The 20791-nt window shown below is 40.5% G+C and overlaps 1 protein-coding gene across 1 annotated transcript in view; it reads right to left on the reverse strand.

Annotated features, from left to right (window-relative positions):
- Positions 1-3093: 3093 nt before the first annotated feature.
- Positions 3094-20791, reverse strand: part of USP21 (ubiquitin specific peptidase 21) — a 140034-nt gene continuing 122336 nt past the window's right edge. Inside the window, exon 14 of the mRNA XM_053704488.1 lies at positions 3094-3829. Coding sequence (XP_053560463.1) covers positions 3742-3829 — 88 coding nt within the window. The 3' untranslated portion in view covers positions 3094-3741. The remainder of the gene's footprint in view (positions 3830-20791) is intronic.

Below are 20791 nucleotides of genomic sequence, written 5' to 3' on the forward strand. Positions count from 1 at the left end.
GCCCCCAATTGTTTAAAACAATATCCCAGAAATTTTAACACCCCATCTGATGTAAAAAACAGACCAACAGGGAGATATTAAAATAATATTCAGGAGAATGAGAATACCTCGCAAGTCCCAACCCAAGGAATAGACCACCCCATGCCAAAGTCCAACGCTCCAAAGGAGCTAAGGCATCTCGAACAAAGACACTAGAACCCATAGGCGTTCGACTGCCACAAGACATCCAAAGCAAGGGAAAACCAAGAGGACAAGGTCACTCGATCAAAAGCTAGTCTCCACCTCACCATACGAGACAGAGGAGTACCTGAAAACAAGGATGCAGAGCATCCCCAAATCCAGGAAAAGCCCTAAGCAGAGTCCAAAGGAACTCTCTCGAAGGGAAAACCAGGCCCCCAAAGGAGACCCAACTCACATGGAGGAACGGACAAGATCCAAAGGGTCTCAAAGAATAGAGCAACCATCCCAGTCCCCATAAGGAAACCTAACCCACATGGAGAAACGGATAAGTCCAAAGGTCTCACTGACAAGAGAACCACGGAAGGAACAAGTCCTAAAGGACAATTTCTAGAGCCTCAGAAAGGCCAAAGCACCTTAACCCAGCGGTAAAGAGGCGTTAAATCCCCAATCCTCCCACGTGAGGAAAAGTACTCTAGTATTTGAATGTTTAAACACATTTTGGATAGCTGGCACAACCTGGGATTGATCCTGGGACCTCAGCTTCCTGAGCTGTTGCCCTTTGCTATGTGCTATCCTTGTACCTCCCGAGAGAATCGGAAGCAAAAGGAGTGATGCAGCGGAACACCGCTGACCCAGTCAACCAGCTTGAAGGCTAAATAAGGACTGAAACAATCCTTCCCGCCTCACTGACCCACTAGTCCTTGTTAGATGCTTAGCAGAAACTTGTAATAAAAACAAGAAACACAAATAATAAAGTAAGCACTCTGCGCCTCGACCGGACCAGCCAGGCAGAACAGGCGCCACGTGTCTGAACAGGCCACGAGACAGAAGATCTGAACCCAAGCAGGACCAGCCTGCAAACAGGGACATAACTGTCAAGCTGCCTAAATCCTCCCTCAGAGGGGAAGAGAATAACAGACAAAAACATAACACTAACATGCCCCTTAATAAACTTCCGCAAAAGTAAACAGAATCGATCCCAAAGAAAGTTCCCGAAGGAAATAAATTAAAATAAGTCATCCTAACCGGATAAAAGAAAATATAAGGCAGCCCGTAGGCAAACGCCTAAGAAGAAAACAGGCATACCCGCAGGACCTCTGATTTTCCAACAAAAACTGGGAAGGATCTCAACAACCGACAATCAGGAGATTACCCCATCCCCACAGGTCTAATGAGGTGAGCCATTCAAAGTAGAATACTACGGATTCCTGTATCCGTTAAGGATAGGATCCTCTAATAAATTTAAAAACGTGCCTGAGTAAAATGCAAAGGTGCGCTATTTTGTAACGAAAGGCACAACACTCAGAGACAGCTACACCCACAGGGAACTGTATAGGCCCACCCAAGGCCGGGAGACCCGGGACAATTGGGCACGAGCACAAACGCAAATAAACGTCTGGGCTTTGCAGACACATAATCAACAAAAATATGTGAAAGCGAAAATGAGCTGCAACCTCCGGGGAGAACAAGCTGCCCTGCAAAGAGGGATAAACATAATCTGGGTCACCCGCATGTGTAGTAGTAGGGAGTGGTAGGGAACTCGCCTCTAGGAGGACAGAACCCCCAGAGGCAGATGGCTCAGTGGACCCTTGATTCCCCGAGCAGCAAGGCACTCTATTAGGGCATATCGAACATAACTGATTTACCTGTGTCAATGGGGCCAAGTCGTATTCGTTACAAGTCGAAGAATCTGAGCAGTCTCAGCATCAGAATCGTCCATCACTGGATAGAGAATATAATAACATGGACTAAAGAAAAATCTAAAACGGCACCTGACACCCACAATGGCTGGGGCACTCACCACCTCCTAGAACCAGACACTAGCAGACCTGAATTTTTCAGTCGCCACACGGTCAGGAATGCGGAAATGGAAGACCACAACGTAAACACGTCCAGTCAGAAGGTGAACCGTACAGTCCATAAAAAGCGTGCCCAACCATAAGGTTGCGTCACTTCCAAAGGCCCCTATGTTCTAAGCCAAGAGCCCAGGTAACACTACACATAAGCAGATTGAATCACATAACAAACATGATTAAAAGACCCCCCCTGTTCAATAATCCCCCCCGGGAGATATTAACCCTCGATTCCAAGATACCAAAGGCTACCATTGAGGCCCTATATATTATACGTAATAAGTCCTGCAGGATAGTACCTTACAGGAAACAAATAAGGTACAGTACATTCTGATGAAGTAACATGAAACAATCTTACCGGAATCTACGCAGTGGAACAGGAATACGGCTCTTTAAGTGTGACGAATAGTAGCAGCGCCTCCACCATGGACTTGAGAGAAGAAAGCAGGCAGTGAAGTTCGACAACGCAGATTGCTGGTGGAGCTGTTAATATGAGTCGGGATGGTTTTGCAGAAAGACTCTCCCTGCATCTCCGGACTCTAACTTTCATCCAGGCTCTCACTGAGAGGCTGACAGGATTACTTAAAACTCCCGTCCCATGTTGAAGAGTACTACCGTCCATAAGGGACAAAAAAAACTTCTGACAATTCTCTGCCAACCTCCTGGGACGAAAGGCAAAGAATGACTGGGGGATGAGGGGAGTGGGAGGCGTATTTAAGCCTTTGGCTGGGGTGTCTTTGGTTCCTCCTGGTGGCCAGGTTCTTATTTCCCAAAAGTAATGAATGCAGCTGTGGACTCTTTCCATTTATGAAGAAAATGGATAATTATAAACAAATTAAAGTGGAAAAAAATTAGGGTAAACTGACTCTTTAAAATATACTTTCAATAGCTCTTCACTTGTTCTGCTGAACCAGTTCCAGAATTTTGTGATTAAAAATGTTACATGTTCAGGGTGAATGTCTTTCTCTTTATTGGTATTACCTAAGCAATGCTTATTTGAGAAAACAAATATCAAGCTATAATATATTTCCATTTCAATCACTGAAACATAACATGGAAGCAGTTTTGTAAAAAAATTTAATGTTAAAAGTTAATATATTTAGAATTCCTTCATCATGTATTTACAAAAACAACATCTTTAATCTGTATATACAAACCATTTTGTTTTCAAAAATAATTAACAGCTTTCTTTATATTTTAAATTCAGTTTTAATAAAAGTCTGTGTTGCTCTCTGAAATGTGGTGGTTGTCTGAAAATATATTTAAAATGTATTGCTCAAGTAGAACTACAGTATAAATTAATATAGAAGGACTTAGATTGTAAAGACAAGTCCATCAAAAATAAGACAGGCATAAAGAAATATGAACACAGGTGGCAGGACCTTTGTTTCACAGATCTGTTTTGTCCACGGAACATGTATAATCTGAAGATCTCAGTCCATAGAGAGACATTCTTTCATGAACTGTTCGCAATCAGTGCAGGATATCACAGGAAAAACATGTAAAAAGTGTCTTTATTAGATCTTCTCCATCCAATATGAGTTTAACTCAGTCTTTATTGCTTTAGCTTCACAGTGATCTTTTTGGTAAAAACATGTTAGGCCTGTAATGACCATGTGACTCCAGAGGATACAGGCCTTGGATAAGAGTGACATGAGCTGATCTTGGAACCCTGATCCCAAATAGAAATGGACATTTCCAAATGAGCCTATTTTTTCCATGATGCATCTTCTAGTTCATAGAAAAGCACATAACCTTCACTGGACTGAATGTGACTTTCACCGACTGAGGATACTCTGTTGACAAAAAGAACAAGACAATTGCAAGATAAATTTGTCAGCAGCTGGGTATGCAAAATGGAGTTTCTAGAACAAGTTTGGTGTACAGTTAAGAGCACTCAATGAATATACTGGCTTACATTCACAAATGCTTGAAAGTGGGACAATTTGATGGGTGTATTTATTCATCTAATTCTTAGAAGTGCACTAAAACATGGTAAGAAACAAGTTAAGAGAACATTTAGTGCTGTAAGTGTGCTAGAGAGATTATGCAGATAACTGGCAAAACAGTTTGTTTTGTTGAAAACAGATGGGAAATATGAAACACGGACATTTTAAGCTGGAAAGTGGCATAAAATTTCTTCTCAGTTCTTACTGCGATGTATTATCACTATGGGGCTGACGATCAAAAACTCACTGGCATGAAACTAAATATTGCAAAGTCTTTATGGGCTTTTTATTGTAGTGTTTGTCTCTGCTTCATATCTAAAACCCTGACAGATCTCCAGCTACAATTTGCCTTTCAACAATTCTTTGAAGGACCTCTTAGTACTGATGAGACTTTCTAGATAATCACCCCATATGGCTTTGTTACTATTATGTAACTGTGAGGTTACCACCTCCCATAATTAAGGGCTAATCAACAGATAATTAAAGGAACATGAAACCCACATTTTTTCTTTAATTATTTAGAAAGAGAATGCAATTTTAAACATCTTTCTAATTTACTTCTATTATCTCATTTGTTTTATTCTCTTGATATTCTTTGCTGAAAAGCATATCTAGATATGCTTAGTAGCTGCTGATTGGTTGCTGCACATAGAAGCCTCGTGTGATTGGCTCACCCATGTGCATTGCTTTTTCTTCAACTAATGATATCTAAAAAATGAAGCAAAATAAATAATAGAAGTAAATTGTAATGTTGTTTAAATTTGTATTCTCTATCTGAATCATGAAAGAAAGATTTTGGGTTTAGTGGCCCTTTAATGATCTCTTTGTTTTGGACATTCCTTTTTTTTTTTTTTAAATATATTTTTTATTGAAGTCATAAACAGATACAACAAAAGATTATGCCCCAAAACATTTACAGAAGAGTGCATACAATATTGTTAGATAAATGTTACAATCAGAACTCTACAGTAAGGGTATAATGTATCCATACAGCACACGTAATGTTATAAAATTTGGGCAGTTTACAATAAGACTTCAGTTTTATAATAAAGGAAATTACAATAAAACAGAAATTGTCCTCCCTGAACCATATAGCAGGCGAATTGGTGTGTCTACTCAAATACAATTAAGGTCAGGGGGGATTAGCTTTATAGTTTAAAAGGGAAGGGGAGGGATGCAGCGGGCAAGAGCCGCTCGAAATATAATAGGGGGAGGGGATGGAGGACGGAGCCAGCCGGGATATAAATCTTATATTAATTATTATCGGAATTCGAAATGAGCATTAGTTTTAATTGCTAAGTAAACTCTTAAGAATATCTAGATAGGGTAGAAATTGGAGTAGATAATTAAAGGGATATAGTGGTGAGCCCTCAGTCTCATTATGACCTAAAGACGGTGCTTTATATACCAGAATAAGTCTTGGGACAAGGGATATGAGGACTAGAGTAGAATTAAAGACAAAACACAACGGTATCATGACCAACATTAGGAATTGACTTTCTATAAAATGTATAGGGGTAACTCCCAACACCATTAAACGGGGAGGGGGACATTAGTATGGATAGTACATGGGGGATTTCCAGGTGGGCCCCTCCCCTAGGGAGTTACCAGCTATAGGCGATGTGGGAGAAGGAATAGGGGTATGACCCGCAGGCAACCAGTACCGGCGGGAAAGGGAGGGGAGGAGCCCACCAGAGCCAAACATTTTTGTATTTTTTGTATTAATATTAGACTCAGCATAAGCCAAGTCATATCCTAGGCATAGAGGGTGACAATAATCTGACGTACTGAGATTAGCATAACATAAATTGGCTCTATAAGTATGAAATACTCTCCCAGGGTCTTCATTAGGCAGGTGGAAGTAAGATAACAGGTGAAACAGGGATGTAACAGAGTGCCCCTCTTGAAGTGTAGAATTACAGAGGATACATAGAACCATCTATTATGAGTCTACATGCCTGATAGCTATACTAGAATTCTGACTGGGAACATACAATTTACACTAATAACACTAATGAGATAGGGAACAGTAGTGCACAACAATTGTAATGTACAGACTAAGATAAGCTTACTAAGATTGGTTACTCTCAGAAACCGCATATATAGTATATTGAAGATCAAGATAAAACAAACCATAAGAGCATAGGTATATGAATATAATACTGTGTATAAGGTTACCATCCACATGCGTCAAGTATGTAAATGAGAGATCTGCTTACTTAATAATAGGGATCAATGGCAGTCAATAATGTCTCAACTATATAGGACAGGAGGAAACAAACTGGCTCTCAGTATATAGAGTAACATTAACATTAAATACGAGTAATAACCATAACCTTAGGAATGTGGAGTCTAGTGCTGGTTGCCAAGAATTGAACTCCAGACTTCAGAGGCAAAAACCAGTCCATTAACCAATACCGTCCCTGGTATTATAGGGCTTAAAAAGAAGCAGATGATCCGGGAGAAGGAAAGACATCCCCAGCAGCCAGCGAAGAAGGTGGAATGTGGCAGATGTCTCATGCGGCAGAGGTCCTGGCTGACATTCATGGTTCCGGAGTATCTCCAAGTCGCCGGCTCCAGCAGAGGTAAATATGTAAGCGACATTGCTCAAGCTGAACAGGTACTTGGCCCCGCCTAGTCCCACCCCGACCGGCCGCTTCGGGGTAGAAGCCAGACAAACGGTAACAGCAATGCGGCTCTCTGGGCTAGGAAGAAGTGTAGGCCGCTCACGCAGCATAACTAAACCTCCATGGGTCTCGTCTGACACGACTTGAGGGCAGGCACGCTGAGGACTTCCCCCCCCCGGTCACTAGTTGCGATGTGGGGTGAGTTACTTAAATTCTCCTGTGAGTTAGCAGAGATGTCTTCTAAATCTAGTGACAGGAGGTGGTGCAAGTGGGTAAACTGGGCGTCCATACGGAGTTCAAACTCCATCAATGTGCTCCTGATTAGGGCATCCATCTTGTCGGCTGATTGACGGAGCTAAGCTGATATCTGGTGGCAAGCGTTGTATGAGCAAATAGTGTCCCAGTTTAGAAGCATAACGTTAGGCTTGATAGCGCCAATGATAGGGTAGATGGGGCTAGAATCTCACCCACAGTAACATCTTCAAAATGTTGGCATCACAGCTTCAATGGCGGCATTCGCGCTTCTCTGTATGCTGAGCTTAGGCATCGCTGTTAAAAGCATAGACAAGAGGTGTAAGAGAGGTAAAACTTCACTATTCTGCTGGCTAGTAATTCTTATATTAGAATTTCCGTCCAAACTTCGTTTCTGAGGCCATTTGGGATGTTTTGACAAGTTATTAGAGCAGGAGCTAACAGAACCTGCGACCGCTCAGCTCCTCAGTTGGCTCCCGTTTTGGACATTCCTATGTAGAAGCTGTCAAACGTTATTAAAAGTAAACGGCAAAATATAAATGTCAATTTTTTTAATCTAGCTGATGACAGAACTGTGACTTTAAGGGTTAAAGGGACATAAAACCCACATTTTTTCTTTCATGATTAAGAAAGAGCATGCAATTTTTAACAACTTTTTAATTTACTTCTATTATCTAATTTGCTTCATTCTCTTCATATCCTTTGATGAAAAGCAAATCTAGATAAGCCAATCAGATTGAGCTCGCATTCTATTGGCTGATCGAAACAGCCAATAGAATGCAAGCTCAATCTGATTGGCTGATTGGATCAGCCAATCGGATTGAACTTGAATCTGATTGGCTGATTAAATCAGCCAATCAGATTTTTCCTACCTTAATTCCGATTGGCTGATAGAATCCTATCAGCCAATCGGAATTGAAGGGACGCCATCTTGGATGACGTCCCTTAAAGGAGCCTTCATTCGTCGGTAGTTTGTCGGTAAAGAAGGATGTTCCGCGTCGGCGGGATGAAGATTCAAGACCCGGCTTGGAAGATGACATCGCCCGGATAGAAGACTTCTTCAGCGCCGCTTGGATGATCACTTCATCGGATGGAAGATTTCTTCAGCACCGCTTGGAGGATCACTTCTGCCGGTCCGGGTCTCCTCTTCCATCGGTGGCTCGGCTGAGTGAAGACGACTAAAGGTAGGATGATCTTCAGGGGATTAGTGTTAGGTTATTTTAAGGGGGGTTTGGGTTAGATTAGGGGTATGTGGGTGGTGGGTTTTAATGTTGGGGGGGTTGTATTTTTCTTTTACAGGCAAAAGAGCTGAATTCTTTGGGGCATGCCCCACAAATGGCCCTTTTAAGGGCTGGTAAGGTAAAAGAGCTTTGAACTTTTTTAATTTAGAATAGGGTAGGGCATTTTTTTATTTAGGGGGGTTTGTTATTTTATTAGGGGGCTTAGATTAGGTGTAAGTAGCTTAAAATTGTTGTAATATTTTTAAAATGTTTGTAACCTATTTTTTTTATTTTTTGTAACTTAGCTTTTTTTATTTTTTGTACTTTAGTTAGTTTATGTAATTGTATTTAATTGTAGTTATTTGTAGGTAATTTATTTAATTTATTTAATGATAGTGTAGTGTTAGGTTTAATTGTAACTTAGGTTAGGATTTATTTTATAGGTAATTTTGTATTTATTTTAGCTAGGTAGTTATTAAATAGTTAATAACTATTTAATAACTATTCTAACTAGCTAAAATAAATACAAAGTTACCTGTAAAATAAAAATAAATCCTAAAATAGCTACAATATAATTATTATTTATATTGTAGCTATATTAGGGTTTATTTTACAGGTAAGTATTTAGTTTTAAATAGGATTAATTTAGTTCATAATAGAAATATTATTTAGATTTATTTAATTAATATTTAAGTTAGGGGGGTGTTAGGGTTAGTGTTAGACTTAGGTTTAGGGGTTAATAAATTTATTACAGTGGCGGCGGTGTAGTGGGGGGCAGGATAGGGGTTAATAAATTTATTATATATGGCGACGGTGTAGGGGGGGCAGGATAGGGGTTAATAGGTATAATGTAGGTGGCAGCAGTGTCCGGGAGCGGCGGTTTAGGGGTTAATACATTTATCAGAGTTGCGGCAGGGTCTAGGAGCGGCGGTTTAGGGGTTAATACATTTATCAGAGTTGCGGCAGGGTCTAGGAGCGGCGGTTTAGGGGTTAATAACTTTAGTTGCGGGGGGCTCCGGGGGCGCCGGTATAGGGGGTAGAACAGTGTAGTTAGTGTGAGTGCTTAGTGACAGGCTAGCAATAAAGCTGGGAAAAAGCCGAAGAGCAGCGAGATTGGATGAGTGATAACTTTCACAGTCCGCTGCTCATCGCCCCGCGGCTTTTTGACAGCTTTATTTGATAACTTAGGCGAAATTTTTCATTTTGCGGCGTTGTGAGGCGAGCTTAGGCGGGCGTATTGGGCCGGCGAAGGCAGGAAAGTTGACACGTTGATAACTACCCCCCATTGCCTGAAATGCTGAGATAAGGAGGCAGTCTGCAGAAGCTTAGATAGAAGGTAATTACAGAGGTAAAAAAGTATATTAATATAACAGTGTTGGTTATGCAAAACTGGGGAATGGTGAATAACAGAATTTATGTTTACCTGATAAATTTCTTTCTCCAACGGTGTGTCCGGTCCACGGCTTCATCCTTACTTGTGGGATATTCTCTTCCCCTACAGGAAATGGCAAAGAGAGCACACAGCAAGAGCTGTCCATATAGTCCCCCCTCTGGCTCCGTCCCCCAGTCATTCGACCGACGGTTAGGAGAAAAAGGAGAAACCATAGGGTGCCGTGGTGACTTTAGTGTATAAAGAAAGACATTTTTCAAACCTGATTAAAAACCAGGGTGGGCCGTGGACCGGACACACCGTTGGAGAAAGAAATTTATCAGGTAAACATAAATTCTGTTTTCTCCAACATTGGTGTGTCCGGTCCATGGCTTCATCCTTACTTGTGGGAACCAATACCAAAGCTTTAGGACACGGATGAAGGGAGGGAGCAAATCAGGTTACCTAAACGGAAGGCACCACGGCTTGCAAAACCTTTCTCCCAAAAACAGCCTCCGAAGAAGCATAAGTATTGAATTTGTAAAATTTGGCAAAAACCTCGTTCTTGAAGGCCCATGTGGAAGCCACAGCTCTAGTAGAATGAGCTGTAACTCGTTCAGGAGGCTGCCGTCCGGCAGTCTCATAAGCCAATCGGATGATGCTTTTCAGCCAAAAAGAAAGAGAGGTAGCAGTAGCTTTCTGCCCTCTCCTCTTACCAGAATACACGACAAACAAGGATGAAGTTTGTCTGAAATCCTTTGTTGCTTCTAAATAGAATTTCAAAGCACTGACCACACCTAGGTTGTGTAACAAATGTTCCTTCTTCGAAACTGGATTCGGACACAGAGAAGGAACAACAATTTCCTGGTTAATATTCCTGTTGGAAACGACCTTTGGAAGAAAACCAGGCTTGGTGCGTAAAACTACCTTATCTGTATGGAATACCAGATAGGGAGAAGTACACTGCAAAGCAGATAATTCAGAAACTCTTCTAGCAGAAGAAATAGCAACCAAAAACAAAACTTTCCAAGATAGTAACTTAATATCTATGGAATGCATGGGTTCAAACGGAACCCCCTGAAGAACTGAAAGAACTAAATTTAGACTCCAAGGAGGAGTCAGAGTTCTGTAAACAGGCTTGATTTTAACTAAAGCCTGTACACACGCCTGTACATCTGGCACAGCTGCCAGACGTTTGTGTAATAAAACAGACAGAGCAGATATCTGTCCCTTTAAGGAACTAGCTGACAACCCTTTATCCAAACCCTCTTGGAGAAAGGAAAGTATCCTAGGAATTTTAATTTTACTCCAAGAGAATCCCTTGGATTCACACCAACAGATATATTTTTGCCATATCTTATGGTAAATTTTTCTAGTTACAGGTTTTCTGGCTTGCACCAGAGTGTCTATCACTGAATCCGAAAACCCACGCTTAGATAGAATCAAGCGTTCAATTTCCAAGCAGTCAGATGCAGGAAGACTAAATTTGGATGTTCGATTGGACCTTGTACTAGAAGATCCTGTCTCAAAGGTAGCTTCCATGGTGGAGCCGATGACATATTCACCAGGTCTGCATACCAAGTCCTGCGTGGCCATGCAGGAGCTATTAGAATCACAGATGCCTTCTCCAGTTTTATCCTGGCTACAAGCCTGGGAAGGAGAGGAAACGGTGGAAACACATAAGCTAGATTGAACGACCAGGTCGCCACTAATGCATCCACTAGTGTCGCCTTGGGATCCCTGGATCTGGACCCGTATCGAGGAACCTTGGCGTTCTGGCGAGGCGCCATCAGATCCATATCTGGAATGCCCCAAAGATGTGTTAACTGGGTAAAAACCTCCGGGTGAAGTACCCACTCCCCCGGATGGAAACTGATTCCCAGAGACAGGTGATCTAGAGTCAACCACCAGCGGAGTGAGTCCCTGGACTACTTGAATCTGGGGAGACAAGTCTGCATAATCCCCATTCCACTGTTTGAGCATGCACAGTTGTAATGGTCTTAGATGAATTCAAGCAAAAGGAACTATGTCCATTGCTGCAACCATTAATCCTATTACCTCCATGCACTGAGCTATGGAAAGGCTGAGGAATAGAGTGAAGAGCTTGACAAGCGTCTAGAAGCTTTAATTTTTTGACCTCTGTCAGGAAGATCTTCATTTCTACAGAATCTATTATTGTTCCCAAAAAGGGAACTCATGTAAACGGGGACAGAGAACTCTTTTCTACGTTCACCTTCCACCCGTGAGATCTGAGAAAGGCTAGAACAATGTCTGTATGAGCCCTTGCTTTGGAAAGAGACAACGCTGAATTAGAATGTCGTCTAGATAAGGTGCTACAGCAATGCCCCTCGGTCATAGCACCTTTGTGAAAATTCTGGGAGCAGTGGCTAAACCGAACGGAAGAGCCCCGAACTGGTAATGTTTGTCCAGAAAGGCGAACCTCAGGAACTGATAATGATCTTTGTGGATAGGAATATGCAGGTACGCATCCTTTAAGTCCACGGTAGTCATATATTGACCCTCTTGGATTGTTGGTCTGAAAGTTCCCTCTTTTTTTTGGGAACTACAAACAGGTTTGAGTAAAAAACCCAGACCTTGTTCCGCTATCGGAACTGGGTGTATCACTCCCATCTTTAATAGGTCTCCTACGCAATGTAAGAATGCCTGTCTCTTTATCTGGTCTAAAGATAAGCGAGACATGTGGAACCTTCCCCTTGGAGGAAGTTCCTTGAACTCTAGAAGATACCCCTGAGAGACTATTTCTAGTTCCCAGGGATCCGGAACATCTCTTGCCCAAGCCTGAGCAAAGAGAGAAAGTCTGCCCCCTACTAGAACCGGTCCCGGGGGCTACCCCTTCATGCTGTCTTGGTAGAAGCAGCAGGCTTCTTGGCCTGTTTACCCTTGTTCCAGCCTTGCAATGGTTTCCATGCTGGTTTAGGCTGGGAAGCGGTGCCTTCTTGTCTAGAGGCTGCAGAGTTAGGATTTGATCCGTTCCTGAAATTGCGAAAGGAACGAAAATCAGATTTGTTCTTAGCCTTGAAAGGCTTATCCTGTGGGAGAGCATGGCCCTTACCACCAGTAATGTCTGAAAAAATCTCTTTCAATTCCGGCCCAAAAAGGGTCTTACCCTTGAAAGGAATATTAAACAATTTAGTTTTGGACGACACATCCGCCGACCAAGATTTTAGCCAAAGCGCTCTGCGCGCCACTATAGCAAAAAACATAATTTATGTAAGAACTTACCTGATAAATTCATTTCTTTCATATTAGCAAGAGTCCATGAGCTAGTGACGTATGGGATATACATTCCTACCAGGAGGGGCAAAGTTTCCCAAACCTTAAAATGCCTATAAATACACCCCTCACCACACCCACAATTCAGTTTAACGAATAGCCAAGAAGTGGGGTGATAAGAAAAAAGTGCGAAAGCATATAAAATAAGGAATTGGAATAATTGTGCTTTATACAAAAAAATCAAAACCACCACAAAAAAGGGCGGGCCTCATGGACTCTTGCTAATATGAAAGAAATGAATTTATCAGGTAAGTTCTTACATAAATTATGTTTTCTTTCATGTAATTAGCAAGAGTCCATGAGCTAGTGACGTATGGGATAATGATTACCCAAGATGTGGATCTTTCCACACAAGAGTCACTAGAGAGGGAGGGATAAAATAAAGACAGCCAATTCCTGCTGAAAATAATCCACACCCAGAATAAAATTTTTAATGAAAAAACATAAGCAGAAGATTCAAACTGAAACCACTGCCTGAAGTACGTTTCTACCAAAAACTGCTTCAGAAGAAGAAAACACATCAAAATGGTAGAATTTAGTAAAAGTATGCAAAGAGGACCAAGTTGCTGTTTTGCAAATCTGATCAACCGAAGCTTCATTCTTAAACGCCCAGGAAGTAGAAACTAACCTAGTAGAATGAGCTGTAATCCTTTGAGGCGGAGTGTTACCCGACTCAACATAGGCATGATGAAATAAAGATTTCAACCAAGATGCCAAAGAAATGGCAGAAGCTTTCTGATCTTTTCTAGAACCGGAAAAGATGACAAATAGACTAGAAGTCTTTCGGAAAGACTTAATAGCTTCAACATAATATTACAAAGCTCTAACAGCATCCAAAGAATGCAATGATTTCTCCTTAGAATTCATAGGATTAGGACATAATGAAGGAACCACAATTTCTCTACTAATGTTGTTAGAATTCACAACCTTGGGTAAAAAATTCAAAAGAAGTTCGCAGCACCGCCTTATCCTGATGCAAAATCAGAAAAGGAGACTCACAAAAAAGAGTAGATAATTCAGAGACTCTTCTGGCAGAAGAGATGGCCAAAAGAAACAAAACTTTCCAAGAAAGTAATATAATGACCAAAGAATGCATGGGTTCAAAAGGAGGAGCTTGAAGAGCCCCCAGAACCAAATTCAAAATCCAAGGAGGAGAAATTGACTTAATGACAGGTTTTATACGAACCAAAGCTTGTACAAAACAATGAATATCAGGAAGATTAGCAATCCTTCTGTGAAAAAGAACAGAAAGAGCAGAGATTTGTCTTTCAAGAAACTTGCGGACAAACCTTTATCTAAACCATCCTGAAGAAATATAAGTCTTCCAGACTCTATAATATATCTCTCTAGATACAGATTTACGAGCCTGTCACATAGTATCAATCACAGAGTCAGAGAAACCTCTTTGACCAAGAATCAAGCGTTCAAACTCCACACCTTAAAATTAAGGTTCTGAGATCCTGATGGAAAAAAGAACCTTGAGACAGAAGACTGGTCTTAACGGAAGAGTCCACAGCTGGCAAGAGGTCATCCGGACAAGATCCGCATACCAAAACCTGTGAGGCCATGCTGGAGCTACCAGCAGGACAAACGAGCATTCCTTAGAATATTGGAGAATACCCTTGGAAGAAGAACTAGAGGCGGAAAGATATAGGCAGGATGACACTTTTAAGGAAGAGATAATGCATCCACTGCCGCCGCCCGAGGATCCCGACAGATACCAGGGAAGTTTCTTGTTTAGATGAGAAGCCATCAGATCTATTTCTGGGAGTTCCCACATTTGAACAATCTGAGGAAATACCTCTGGGTGAAGACCATTCGCCCAGGTGCAACGTTTGGCGACTGAGATAATCCGCTTTCCAATTGTCCATACCTGGGATATGAACCGCAGAGATTAGACAGGAGCTGGATCCCGCCCAAACCAAAATTCGAGATACTTCTTTCATAGCCAGAGGACTGTGAGTCCCTCCTTGATGATTGATGTATGCCACAGTTGTGACATTGTCTATCTGAAAACAAATGAACAACTCTCTCTTCAGAAGAGGCCAAGACTGAAGAGCTCTGAAATTGCACGGAGTTCCAAAATATTGATCGGAAATCTCACCTCCTGAGATTCCCAAACCCCTTGTGCCGTCAGATACCCCCACACAGCTCCCCAACCTGTAAGACTTGCATCTGTTGAGATTATAGTCCAGGTCGGAAGAACAAAAAAGCCCCCTGAACTAAACGATGGTGATCTGTCCACCATGTCAGAGAGTGTCGTATAATCGGTTTAAAGATATTAAGTGAGATATCTTTGAGTAATCCCTGCACCATTGGTTCAGCATACAGAGCTGAAGAGGTCGCATGTGAAAACGAGCAAAGGAGATCGCATCTGATGCGCAGTCCTAAGACCTAAAATTTCCATGCATAAGGCTACCAAAGGGAATGATTGTGACTGAAGGTTTTGACAAGCTGAAATCAATGTTAAACTTCTCTTGTCTGACAAGGACAGAGTCACAGACACTGAATCTATTCTAGAAACCTAAAAAGGTTACCCTTGTCTGAGGAATCAATGAACTGATTGGTAAATTGATCCTCCAACCATGAACTTGAAGAAACAACACAAGTCGATTCATATGAGATTCTTCGAAAATGAGAAGACTGAGCAAGTACCCAGATATCGTCCAATAAGGAAATACCAAAACCCTGTTCTCTGATTACAGAAAGAAGGGCACCGAGAATCTTTGAAAAAAATTCTTGGAACTGAGGCTAGGCCAAACGGTAGAGCCACAAAACTGGTAATGCTTGTCTAAAAAGAGAATCTCAGACACTAAAAGTGATCTGGATGAATCGGAATATACAGATACACATCCTGTAAATCTATTGTAGACATATAATGCCCTTGCTAAACAAAAGGCAGGACAGTCCTACAGAAACTGAATGTTGGTATCCTTACATAACGATTCAATATTGATAGATCCGGAACTGGTCTGAAGGAATTGACCTTCTTTGGTACAATGAAGAGATAAAATAAAACCCCAGCCCCTGTTCCAGAACTGGAACTGGCATAATTACTCCAGCCAACTCTAGATCTGAAACACATTTCAGAAATGCTGAGCCTTTGCTGTGTTAATTGGGACACGGGAAAAAAAAAAAATCTCTTAGCAGGAGGCCTTAACTAAAGCCAATGCTGTACCTTTCTGAAACAATGTTCTAAAACCAGAAATTGAGAACGGAATTGATCAAAATTTCTTTGAAGAAAACGTAATCTGCCCCATACCAGCCGAGCTGGAATAAGGTCCGCACCTTCATGGGTACTTAGGAGCTGGCTATAGGTTTTCTATAAGGCTTGGATATATTCCAAACTGGAAATAGTTTCCAAACTGATACCGCTCCTGAGGATGAAGGATCAGGCTTTTGTTCCTTATTGTGAGGAAAGGAACGAAAAATGATTATTAGACCTAAATTTACCTTAGATTTTTTATCCTTTGGTAAAAAAGTTCCCTTCCTTCCAGAAACAGTTGAAATAATAATTTATTACCCTGGAAAGAAAAGGAAAGCAAAGTAGACTTAGAAGACATATCAGCATTCCAAGTTTAATCCATAAAGCTTTTCTAGCTAAAATAGCTAGAGACATATACCTGACATCAACTCTAATGATATCAAAAGATGGTATCACCAATAAAATTATTAGCATGTTATAGAATAATAATAATGCTATAAAATAATGATCTGTTACTTGTTGCGCTAAAGCTTCTAACCAAAAAGTTGAAGCTGCAGCAACATCCGCTAAAAATATAGCAGGTCTAAGAAGATTACCTGAACATAAGTAAGCTTTTCTTAGAAAGGATTCAATTTTCCTATCTAAAGGATCCTTAAAATGAATTACTATCTACCGTAGGAATAGTAGCACATTTAGCAGGAGTAGAGACAGCCCCATAACCTTAGGGATTTTGTCCCAAAAAAACTCTAATCTGTCAGATGGCACAGGATATAATTGCTTAAAGGGATACTAACCCCACATTTTTTCTTTCATGATTCAAATAGAGCATGCAATTTTAAGCAACTTTCTAATTTACTCCTATTAGCAATTTTTCTTTGTTCTCATGTTATCTTGATTTGAAAAAGCAGTAATAAAAGGTTAGGAGCCGGCCCATTTTATAGTTCAGCACCTTGGTAGAGCTGCTGATTGGTTTGCTACATTTAGCCACAAATCAGCAAGTGCTACCCATGTGCTGAAGAAAAAATGGTCTGGCGCTAAAGCTTACAGTACTGCTTTTTCAAATCAAGATAGCATGAGAACAAAGAAAAATTGATAATAGGAGTAAATAAGAAAGGTGCTTAAAATCTCATGCTCTATCTGAATCATGAAAGAAAAAAAATGGGTTTAGTATCCCTTTAAACGTTTAGAAGGAGTAAAAGAATTACCCAAATTATTCCATTCCCTGGAAATTACTTCAGAAATAGCATCAGGGAGATTAAACACTTCTGGAATAACTACAGGAGATTTAAAAACCTTAATTAAACGTTTAGATTTAGTATCAAGAGGACCAGAATCCTCTATTTCTAATGCAATTAATACTTCTTTAAATAAAGAACGAATAAATTCCATCTTGAACAAATACAAAGATTTATCAGCATCAACCTCTGAGACAGAAACCTCTGAACCAGAAGAACCATTATCAGTATCAGAATGATGATGTTCATTTAAAAATTCATCTGAAAAAAGCGAAGTTTTAAAAGACTTTTATGTAAACTAGAAGGAGAAATAACAGACATAGCCTTCTTAATGGATTTAAAAAATAAAATCTCTTATGTTTATCAGGAACACTCTGAAAATTAGATGTTGACGGAACAGCAACAGGTAATGTAACAGTACTAAAGGAAATTTTATCTGCATTAATAAGTTTGTCATGACATGCAATACAAACAACAGCTGGAGAAACAGATACCAAAAATTATAGCAGATACACTTAGCTTGATAGCTCCAGCACTAGACAGCGATTTTCCTGTAGTATCTTCTGACTCAGATGCAACGTGAGACATCTTGCAATATGTAAGAGAAAAAACAACATATAAAGCAAAATTGATCAAATTCCTTAAATGACAGTTTCAGGAATGGGAAAAAAATGCCAAAGAACAAGCTTCTAGCAACCAGAAGCAATGAAAAAATAAGACTTAAATAATGTGGAGACAAAAGCGACGCCCTTATTTTTTAGCGCCAAATAAGACGCCCACATTATTTGGCGCCTAAATGCTTTTGGCGCCAAAAATGACGCCACATCCGTAACGCCGACATTTTTGGCGCAAAATAACGTCAAAAAATGACGCAACTTCCGGCGACACGTATGACGCCGGAAACGGAAAAGAATTTTTGCGCCAAAAAAGTCCGCGCCAAGAATGACGCAATAAAATGAAGCATTTTCAGCCCCCGCGAGCCTAACAGCCCACAGGAAAAAAAAGAGTCAAATTTTTGAAGGTAAGAAAAAATGATTAATTCAAATGCATTATCCCAAATATGAAACTGACTGTCTGAAAAATAAGGAAAGTTGAACATTCTGAGTCAAGGCAAATAAATGTTTGAATACATATATTTAGAACTTTATAAACAAAGTGCCCAACCATAGCTTAGAGTGTCACAGAAAATAAGATTTACTTACCCCAGGACACTCATCTACATGTTTGTAGAAAGCCAAACCAGTACTGAAACGAGAATCAGCAGAGGTAATGGTATATATAAGAGTATATCGTCGATCTGAAAAGGGAGGTAAGAGATGAATCTCTACGACCGATAACAGAGAACCTATGAAATAGACCCCGTAGAAGGAGATCACTGCATTCAAATAGGCAATACTCTCCTCACATCCCTCTGACATTCACTGCACGCTGAGAGGAAAACCGGGCTCCAACTTGCTGCGGAGCGCATATCAACGTAGAATCTAGCACAAACTTACTTCACCACCTCCATCGGAGGCAAAGTTTGTAAAACTGAATTGTGGGTGTGGTGAGGGGTGTATTTATAGGCATTTTAAGGTTTGGGAAACTTTGCCCCTCCTGGTAGGAATGTATATCCCATACGTCACTAGCTCATGGACTCTTGCTAATTACATGAAAGAAAACATAATTTATGTAAGAACTTACCTGATAAATTCATTTCTTTCATATTAGCAAGAGTCCATGAGCTAGTGACGTATGGGATATACATTCCTACCAGGAGGGGCAAAGTTTCCCAAACCTCAAAATGCCTATAAATACACCCCTCACCACACCCACAATTCAGTTTAACGAATAGCCAAGAAGTGGGGTGATAAAAAAGTGCGAAAGCATATAAAATAAGGAATTGGAATAATTGTGCTTTATACAAAATCATAACCACCACAAAAAAAGGGCGGGCCTCATGGACTCTTGCTAATATGAAAGAAATGAATTTATCAGGTAAGTTCTTACATAAATTATGTTTTCTTTCATGTAATTAGCAAGAGTCCATGAGCTAGTGACGTATGGGATAATGACTACCCAAGATGTGGATCTTTCCACACAAGAGTCACTAGAGAGGGAGGGATAAAATAAAGACAGCCAATTCCTGCTGAAAATAATCCACACCCAAAATAAAGTTTAACGAAAAACATAAGCAGAAGATTCAAACTGAAACCGCTGCCTGAAGTACTTTTCTACCAAAAACTGCTTCAGAAGAAGAAAATACATCAAAATGGTAGAATTTAGTAAAAGTATGCAAAGAGGACCAAGTTGCTGCTTTGCAGATCTGGTCAACCGAAGCTTCATTCCTAAACGCCCAGGAAGTAGATACTGACCTAGTAGAATGAGCTGTAATTCTCTGAGGCGGAATTTTACCCGACTCAACATAGGCAAGATGAATTAAAGATTTCAACCAAGATGCCAAAGAAATGGCAGAAGCTTTCTGGCCTTTCCTAGAACCGGAAAAGATAACAAATAGACTAGAAGTCTTACGGAAAGATTTCGTAGCTTCAACATAATATTTCAAAGCTCTAACAACATCCAAAGAATGCAACGATTTCTCCTTAGAATTCTTAGGATTAGGACATAATGAAGGAACCACAATTTCTCTACTAATGTTGTTGGAATTCACAACTTTAGGTAAAAATTCAAAAGAAGTTCGCAACACCGCCTTATCCTGATGAAAAATCAGAAAAGGAGACTCACAAGAAAGAGCAGATAATTCAGAAACTCTTCTAGCAGAAGAGATGGCCAAAAGGAACAAAACTTTCCAAGAAAGTAATTTAATGTCCAATGAATGCATAGGTTCAAACGGAGGAGCTTGAAGAGCTCCCAGAACCAAATTCAAACTCCAAGGAGGAGAAATTGACTTAATGACAGGTTTTATACGAACCAAAGCTTGTACAAAACAATGAATATCAGGAAGAATAGCAATCTTTCTGTGAAAAAGAACAGAAAGAGCAGAGATTTGTCCTTTCAAAGAACTTGCGGACAAACCCTTATCTAAACCATCCTGAAGAAACTGTAAAATTCTCGGTATTCTAAAAGAATGCCAAGAAAAATGATGAGAAAGACACCAAGAAATATAAGTCTTCCAGACTCTATAATATATCTCTCGAGATACAGATTTACGAGCCTGTAACATAGTATTAATCACGGAGTCAGAGAAACCTCTTTGACCAAGAATCAAGCGTTCAATCTCCATACCTTTAAATTTAAGGATTTCAGATCCTGATGGAAAAAAGGGCCTTGTGACAGAAGGTCTGGTCTTAACGGAAGAGTCCACGGTTGGCAAGAGGCCATCCGGACAAGATCCGCATACCAAAACCTGTGAGGCCATGCCGGAGCTACCAGCAGAACAAACGAGCATTCCTTCAGAATCTTGGAGATTACTCTTGGAAGAAGAACTAGAGGCGGAAAGATATAGGCAGGATGATACTTCCAAGGAAGTGATAATGCATCCACTGCCTCCGCCTGAGGATCCCGGGATCTGGACAGATACCTGGGAAGTTTCTTGTTTAGATGGGACGCCATCAGATCTATTTCTGGAAGTTCCCACATTTGAACAATCTGAAGAAATACCTCTGGG

The sequence above is a fragment of the Bombina bombina genome, chromosome 1 (genome assembly GCF_027579735.1).
Source record: "Bombina bombina isolate aBomBom1 chromosome 1, aBomBom1.pri, whole genome shotgun sequence".
NCBI classification, from domain to species: Eukaryota; Metazoa; Chordata; class Amphibia; order Anura; family Bombinatoridae; genus Bombina; species Bombina bombina.